General features: G+C 47.4%; 1 protein-coding gene across 1 annotated transcript in view; it reads left to right on the forward strand.

The window, feature by feature from the left end:
• XKR6 (XK related 6) overlaps window positions 1-7981 on the forward strand; it is a 37995-nt gene extending 30014 nt beyond the window's left edge. Inside the window, exon 3 of the mRNA XM_004707636.2 lies at window positions 6900-7981. Coding sequence (XP_004707693.2) covers window positions 6900-7864 — 965 coding nt within the window. The 3' untranslated portion in view covers window positions 7865-7981. The remainder of the gene's footprint in view (window positions 1-6899) is intronic.
• Window positions 7982-9019: the final 1038 nt, after the last annotated feature.

The following is a 9019-nucleotide window of genomic DNA, read 5'->3' on the forward strand; positions in this document are numbered from 1 at the left end:
CACACACACACACAAGGCTGTAAATCTTTACAGAAGCAGAAATCCTCGTCTTTCTCCTGACTCCTGACCTACATCATCAGGACTCCCCCATAGGGTACAGTGCCTTCCAAGTCAGATGATTCTAAAACTTCAGACAGCGGCTGTGACTGCATCCAACAGTGTCACCATCAGTTTCCACGGCCTAATCTGTAAAGTGGGATAGGAAACACAACAGGAAAAGGATGCCATCAGGGTGGTCGGAGAGCCAGGAAGAACACTAGGGATGAAGTGGGAAGAACAAATAAAAAATACCAAATGTTACCCAGGGATTTAGTAAGAGAGATACCACAACCAGACCGTCAAATTTTGTACTTAGGGATTGCTTGGTAGAGGTGATCAGAAGTAAAGTAAATAGCAGTTAGTCTACTCTTGAGGGCCATCAATGAGACGAGACCACGAGACTTGGGATAACATCTGGAGAGAATGTAGGGTCAAGGGAGCTATGTGGTTCCAATGAGTTACAGACCTGAACTTCACAGTATACTCTGCACAGCAAAATCCCAACCTTTCTGCTTGGAGGGAGATACTAGCCAACCCTGGATACTCTTCTAGGAGCCCTGGTGGCATAATGGGTTGTGTGTTGGGCTGCTAACCACAAGGTCAGCATTTTAAAACCACCAGCCACTCTGTGTGAGAAAGATGAGGCTCTCTACACCCGTGAAGACTGACGGTCTCAGAAATCCACAGGGCAGTTCTATCCTGTGCTGCAGGACTGCTTGGAATCAGCACCGCCTTGACGGCAGTGAATGAGATACTCTTCTGACTGACCAGAGCTCTCTGGGGGGAGTTCTGGTGATTCGATTTTCTCCTCTCCTTGGGGGTTCCCTTCTGCCAGTGTATCAGGGCTCCCATGTGCTTGCTCCTTGGCCTTCCTGGGCCAGTGGCCCTGCCTTGTTCTTGCTACACCCCAACCTCCCTCTCCCCTCCTGATGCTGGACCTACTGATGCCTCTGAGCCTCCTTCCTGCACCATACCCGGCTCTTCTGACTCTTTTAGTTCATCTCCTCCCATTGTATTGTAGAGTCTCAGAAACCCTGTCCCCATGCTTCTCCCTTGATGGGACATTTTGCTTTGTTCCCATGCTGTCCTCCTGGCAGTGACCCTTGGACATTGCATTGAGATCACCATATTAGCCCTCCCCTGACCATTGCATCTCCTGTGTGAGAGGTGTCCAACCACAGGTTTGAGCATCTCTTGCTCTGCTCCTTGAGCATAAGGGGTGGTCCCAGCATTTCTAGAAACCTTAGCACCTGGGGCAGAGCCCCAAGGCTACCTCTTCCCAGGAGGCTACAGCTTAGTGACTTTCCCAAGGCCTGGACTGGACTCTGGTCAGCTCTGTTGGCAAACTGCAGGCCCCACCTCTTTGCACCATGGAAAGCGAGGAAGCCAAAGCCGTGAAGGTCACTGCCCAGAATTTGTCACAGTTGAACGTGAAGTGCTTAACAATTTCCAACTTGATCTTTGGAATGCAGAAGATGACGAATCCTCCATGGGAACCAATCAGGAATACTTCCAAGCCTGTCCTGAAATGTCAGTGTGGGGACTGAAGTGCCCACTCCATAGCCTGTTCATAGTTTGGGTCATTCTGGGAGAATGCATTGACTTTGGGGTTGACCTCAGGCAAGGCAGAGCATCGTCCAAGTGAGCCACTGCAGAGAGGGAAAGCCCTGCATTTCCTTTCTGTAAAATCCTCCTCCACTGCAGGCCTTGGAAGATCAATCACTTAACACTGGGGAAAGGTCTCAGTGGATTCTACTGGCGTCCCCTCACTCTTAGGGGCTTATGTTATACTGTCCTAAGGGAGGCCGGGTAGAATTCAAAGTCTGTTTTCAGCTTACTCATCAAGGGCCTCTTTCAGATACCCACAGAGATGACACTTTCCACTCTTGGCAAAGGATTCAAATCTCTCGTACTCAGTGGGCCTGGAACTTTCTTTTCCCTCCCCTTACCTCCTCCCTGATGGAGGTTGGTAGCTGGATAATCGCTTCACAAAAGGTTCTTTTTGAGATAATAACCCTGTACTTGACTCCTTATTCTACCTCTCCATAGATGCACGGATTGACCACATTTCTTAGGCTTCTTCATCTGAAAAGTTGGAACCAAACAGTGTACCTACTTCATAGGGTTATTGTCAATAAGATAGTGCATGTAGAACATTTGTCTGGTGCCTGACACATACATGTAAATACTCTGTTAACCTTGCTTATTGTTCTCCAGGGACACCCGGCACAAGACCAGGAGTCTTTATTCATTTATTCGTTCTTTAAATTGTTTTATTAGCTGATACTTCACATGTCATATACTTTAATCATTCAATCACACTAAGATTTGTGCACGTATCACCACAATCAATTTCAGAACACTCTCTTCTCGTGCTCATTGTTGTTAGCTCCCCATTTGCCCCCAACCTCCCATGCCATGACCTTAGGTAATGATTAATCCAGTTTCTGTCTCTGTAGTTTGCCTATCCTGGACTTCATATACAGAAAACAGTACAAAACACAAACAAGAAGCAAGCAAGCAAACAAACAAAAGCCAATAGCTGTAACAAACCAAACCAAAGAAAAACCTCAATGGAAAAGAAAGCAGAAAGTATTGAAAACTGAAACAACTTTAAAAACGAGTCAGAGGAGAAGATCAAAGGATAAGGTGTTACATGTGGACCTAACTTCATCTGCCATAATCAACTTTCTAACGTTCTCTTCTCGTCCCTGGCTTATGGCTAGAGGGGGTTCACCAGAGGCTTCGTCCATGTGGGAACCAGACACATCGGTTTTGGGTTTCCACTGTTCTCCACAGCCTACTGCAAACTGAATGATCAGAATTTATGCTCTGATACCGGTTCCTCCTCTGGATTTGAATATCATTGTTTTCCATTCTCGGATCGCACAGGCTGTTTCTTTCATGGGGACTTAGTTGATGCCTCACTTAGATGGCTGCTTCCGTGAAGATGAGCTTTTAAGACTCCTGAAGCGATTCTTTCTGATCGCCAGGGACCGCCTTTTGCTACAGCACCCTTATCTTCAGTTGGGGCGAGCCCCAAGCAGGACCGTGCCCTAAGAACCAATTGATCTTACATTGGAGCTAAAACAAAATGGAAGCCCCAAATGCGAAGGAGCTTTCAGAGAAAGGAGCACATCTTCTGTCTTGCTACTGCCTCAAGTGGAGTCCCTAGCCCTGAGTCCCCGTAACTGGAGGCTGCCCTGTTGTTGCTGTGGAAGAATTGCACTTACAACCCCATGGGTTTGTAAGACCACAGGCTTCACTCAGGGAAAATGTGCAGAAGTGACCAAGCCCCAGGGCATTGGTCCACTGACCAGACTCAACAGTGTGCCCAATGTTACAGACAGGGCAGGTTCAAAGCAAAACTATCTAATAGCTTCCCATCATTGGTTCCCTGGAGAGTTAAAGCCACTCTCCCTCTCCGTTAAGCATCCAGTAAAGTGGATCTGGTTTTCTGGTCTTCTTTCTGGAAATCAATGACTCAGGCCTCCAATAGTGTCCGTTTCTCTCACTCTCTCTCTCTCATACACACACACACACACACAGACACACACACACACACACACACACACACATTACTCAGAGCCTGGGATGGAACTGGGAGTTCCCTGGTAGTGTGGTGTAATAGAGAATGGCAAGGTTCAAGGTTCTGACCACCCCGAGACAATCACCCATCCCCATAGGATCTTCCTGGACCCTGAGGCTGGCTGGAAGGGCAGGCAGGAAGTGAGTGGGAAATGCCACTCAATCACCTTCCTGTGCACTGTTGGCCATTCCAGCTCCTTCCAGCCAATTGCATTCTTTGTGGTCTTGGATCGGCTCTGCTCCAACACTCTGGCACATGGGACAGGTGTCAGAAGTCTTCCCTTGCCTGTCTTTCCCTTTAACTTGGAGCATTTTCACAATGACAAAGGTGTGTCTTGAAATTCAAAGCCCTAAGGGGCAGTGGCTGGACACCAGAACAGACACCACCACTATAGAAGGCTAATGGCCTTCATTCGCATGACCCTGGGTAAAGGTGGTCCCCAGGGGGTTTCAGGGAGGCTGTGCTCCTAAAGGGGAGAAAGAATGGAAAAACTAGAGTGGCATGATGTTGTGAGAACACTGTTCTGGGGTCAGGCTTTCGGCTTGGTTAATGATGGTTAATGATTTGGGTGAGCCAGCTCTCTCCTGCTGAATGTGAATGTTGAAGGTGAGTGTCTATAAAGCTCCTCCTGGACATAATGCCTGGTGACTCATACCTTGGTGGGGGGTGGGGAATGGGACAAGATGAGACAAAGACATGAGATAGAGGCTGGCCATCAGTTTGTCAGCAGGCTCCCTGGGCCACTGGTCGGAATAATGGTCTTGCATGGAACTATTTAGCAAGGCCCCCTCGGCCCAGCAGTGATATCTTGCAACATTTGGCAAACATCTTTGCCATGTCAGAGGGAGATGTTTTTTGGCCTTCCATTCAGGAGACCTGGGTTTAATCCCCAACCAGTGCAATGCAGGCACAGACACCACAACTGTATTAATGGAGACCAGCATGGTTCTCTGACGTTCAACAGGTTATAGTGGCACTTCCAGACGAAAATAGACTAGGAAGGATGCCCTGGAGATCTACTTTTGGAATCCCCCTATGAAAACCCTATGGATGACAATCGTCTTATCCTTTGTGCACACAGTCTCCCTGAGTCAGCCAGCTGGAGAGCACTGACAACAGCCCCTCCATGCGGGTCCCTATTTACATCAAGAGGTCATCAGGAGAGGGTGATGTCATAAAGACATCTCAGAGACACCTGAAAAGTGGGGTCTCTCAGGGATGTTTCAGAGAAAACTCACTGCCATCTAGTAGATTCCAATGCCTAACAAGACAAAGGATGAGGTAGAACTGCCCCTGTGCCTCTTTACAGAATTAGAAAGCTTCATCCTTCTGCTGAGAAGCAGCTGGTGGTTTCAAACTGCCAACCTTACAGTTCAGAAATGAGGGGGAAATCACCATCAGTACTCATTAAGCACCTTCATAAGTCAGTTCATGGAGAATTTGGGATTCTTTCTCCTCTATTTAGTTTGATCTTCATTGTTATTACAAGAGCATAGCAAACGCCTTGTGCAGTAAACCGTTCAGATTGTTCCTATGCGTATTGAAAATATGTGTGTTCTTATTACCAGACTCTATTATTATTTTTATATCATTGCCACTTTATTTTGATTTTGTTTCATTGTTTCTTTTTTTTCCCTTTCTTTTTAAAATCATTGTATTGGTGGCTTGTACAACTCTTAGCACAATCCATACATACATCCATTGTGTCAAGCACATTTGTACATTTGTTGCCACCGTCGTTCTCAAAACATTCTGCAAGCTGAAAATCTGAGCATCTCCTTGAAATGGTGGAAAGAGGGACTGTGTGAGATGGAGAAGCAAGGGTAAGGCTAGTCAGATGACCATGGAGAAGCAAGGGCAAGGCTCGGCAGAGTGTCAAATGACCTAGGCCTTTGATTCTACATGGAGGTTTGGAAAGGAATGGGAAGGTGGGAGTAGAACCAGCAAAGACAAATGGAAGGCTGGAGCTTTAAGCAGCTTAATTGTCTCTTGCAGACTGAATGGGGCTCTTGGATCTGACCTTTGGCCTTAAGAAAGACAACAGCCAGGAAGCATGCTGAGGGGGAAATTGAACCTGGTGTGAAGGTCGGGAACTTGGTGGGAAGCCTTCAGGCCTCCAATTGCATTTAGTTTCAGAAAAATGTCAGCTTTGTTGACTGAGTGGAGGTAATACATGGAAGAGTCTAGGGGTGAGGGGAGAATCTTGATTGTGAGGAGATGATAATACAGCATTTAACTAATTATTGTTCCTGGGCAGCTTTAGAGAGACTCCGCTAGCTTTTTTATTGTACTGATGCATACTGGGAAGCATCAAATTAGCAGTTATCAATCAAGTTGTCCTAAAGCAGTTCCTAAAGCGTCGCTTGAGATTGGCAGCATCTGACCTCTCGGAACACTTGTGCATGGAGAGGAAAGGCAGGCAATGAAGAGCAGAGGCCTAGAAACCTGGCCAAAGCAGCAAGGGGAAGGGGCATCCCCAAATTACAAGTGACTTCGCTGTTGAAATTGGAGGTAAACAACAGGCCAGTGCTCACAAGCCAAGGTCGAAGGGAGGTTTGGGCAGTGGTTGGTTGTAAAAAGCAACAGCAATTGTGGAGAGGCCCAGGAAGACCAGAATGAATTTTTAAAAGCTGGCCTAGTAAACAGAAGAGCTATTCCAGGAGTCTTGACAAGGGTGGTAAAAGGAGGCAAGCGACTAGGGAGAATGGTCAGGAAAGGGCTCCTTGGGGCTCCGCGTGAACTGATCCCAAAGCAGAGTGTTCCCAGAACTTTCTCTGACGGAAGAACCATTGTGGAACTGAGACAGCAAGGAAGCTGTTGGCCATGCTAGATTTTTCTAAGTACACCAGCTGCTAGCACAGAGGGAGACCAGCAAAAATCAGTCTGAGCTCTTGTTTCCCACAGATAAAACCCCTGCAGTGCTGTCCACAGCCAACGTGCCACCTCACTGAGGCCCGACAAGCCCAGTGACCCTAGTTCTCAACCCCCTGGCAAAGTACACCAGCCTCAACTCACCCCCTGAGTCAAAGATCTGCAGAAATTCCAACCCGAGTCATTGAAATGAAGCTTCAAGCCACCACCAACAAGAGCCGACAGCAGTCAGCGTAGGGAGCGGCAGCTCTGTGCCTTTCAAGCCTGGTCCTGATGCTGTGTTTCTTTCTCCTTCCTCCTGTAGATCACGGTGTGTGGGCACGTCTCCTCAGACAGCAGCCCTGCTGTGCGCGGTGGCCGTTCAAGGTTTTGACTGTGTGGGTTTGTGTCTTTCCGGCAGGTGTCTCCTCTGTGACCTCCCTGATGTCCCTGGCTTGGGTGCTAGCCTCCTATCACAAGCTGCTGCGGGACTCCAGGGACGACAAGAAGAGCATGAGCTACAGAGGGGCCCTCATCCACCTCTTCTGGCGCCTCTTCACCATCTCATCCAGAGTTATCTCTTTTGCTCTCTTTGCTTCCATCTTCCAGCTCTACTTCGGGATCTTTGTGGTGGTCCACTGGTGCGCCATGGCCTTCTGGATCATCCATGGCGGAACAGACTTCTGCATGTCCAAGTGGGAGGAGATCCTCTTCAACATGGTGGTAGGGATTGTGTACATTTTCTGCTGGTTTAACGTCAAGGAAGGGCGGACTCGATATCGAATGTTTGCGTATTACACGATAGTCTTGACCGAGAACGCTGCCTTGACGTTCCTTTGGTATTTTTACAGAAACCCGGAGACCACTGACTCCTATGCGGTGCCAGCACTGTGTTGTGTCTTTGTTAGCTTTGTGGCTGGGATCACACTGATGCTCTTATACTACAGTGTGCTGCATCCCATGGGGCCACGAGCTAAGATCTTTGCCAGCTCCTGTTGTGCCGAGCTGCTCTGGGGCATCCCTTTGCCCCCCGATGTTGAGCCCATGGCGCCTCAAACCCCTGGGTACCGGGGGACCCAGGTCACGCCCACCAGAGCCGTCACGGAACAACAGGAGGATCTCACGGCTGACACTTGCTTGCCCGTTTTCCAAGTGAGACCCATGGGGCCCTCTACCCCGTCAGGGCGTCCTTACCACCCAGAAGGGCCCCTCATTAAGATTGACATGCCAAGGAAGAGATACCCAGCTTGGGATGCCCATTTTGTAGACAGGAGGCTGAGAAGGACTATTAACATTCTGCAGTATGTCACCCCCACCGCGGTCGGCATTCGGTACCGAGACGGACCACTCCTCTATGAGTTGCTACAGTATGAGTCTTCACTCTGAAAGCATCCTGACCCACGTTGAGACGGGGGCCTGAAGCTGGGTTTGCGGTAAACACCGCTCACAAGAAATTTAACCCTCCCTTCCCCCAATACACAGTACCATGACCACCATCACCACCACCACCACCACCACCACCACCAGTACAAAAAAAAAGATAATAATAATACGTCACAACCCCTTCAGATAAGCTTTCTTTCCAGTCGCTGTATGTACACAAAGAAATTCTCTATGTTTTGTAAGTAAAAACAAAAAGAAAACCTTTCTTTTGTTTTTTACACATAAGAAACAGTATTGAAAAATCCCACACTATGGTTTATAGGGTGGAGGAGGAGGAGTTGTCTCCACTCCAAAAGAGAGAAAAAAAAAAGTTTTATACCTTACACCAAGCGTAGATCATTTATGGGATTGGTGCTGATTGAAAGAACAAAACAAAACAAAACAAAACAAACACAAACAAGAAACCTTCAACTGCCTTATGCCCTTAGGTGCTGAGTTTCATTAAGTACTGTCATATTTCCTCATGCAAAACTCTCTGGTGGCTTTCACACCAGGAGAAGAAAAATTAAACAATCAAAATGAAACCAATCTAGAAACCGAACAAAAACCAACCAACCAATAAAACACAAAGCAATCATTCTTCCTATCTGATTACTTGGATTGAAGAAAACAAATTTACCAAAAGCATAAGCATAGAAATCATTCTTCCTTTCGGTTTTGCTCCCTGCTCCCTGGTCCTGTATTCCAATTAGCAAGGTCTCCGAGGAGCTCAGATGCTGTTTGGAAACTCAAATAGCTGGATCAGCTTCTTGAAGCTGACTGTGTGCCATCTTAGCGTTCACCCAGTAAGAATCACCCCTGTTTCCCAGTGGAAAGCAAAACAGAGCAAAACAAATAGCCACCCCAATAATTCAATAAGGACAGGGCATTCTAAAGCCAATGAAAGGAGAGTCCCATATATGCGATCGAGCAGAATCAGTAATAATAAAACTCAGCATAGTAGCAAAAAGAACGACATCAATTTACAGGCACAATACCTAATCAGTGACTGGCAAAAACGATTTGCTCTGTCATCGAACAGCCGCGAAAGGTGTACGTTTATCACCTGCGATACTGTGTAAGGCCTCTTCTGTTTCCATTTGGTGGGAAGCCTTAAAT

This window comes from Echinops telfairi, unplaced genomic scaffold (genome assembly GCF_000313985.2).
Source record: "Echinops telfairi isolate 266 unplaced genomic scaffold, ASM31398v2 ScPeMD7_9;HRSCAF=40, whole genome shotgun sequence".
Lineage (NCBI taxonomy): Eukaryota > Metazoa > Chordata > Mammalia > Afrosoricida > Tenrecidae > Echinops > Echinops telfairi.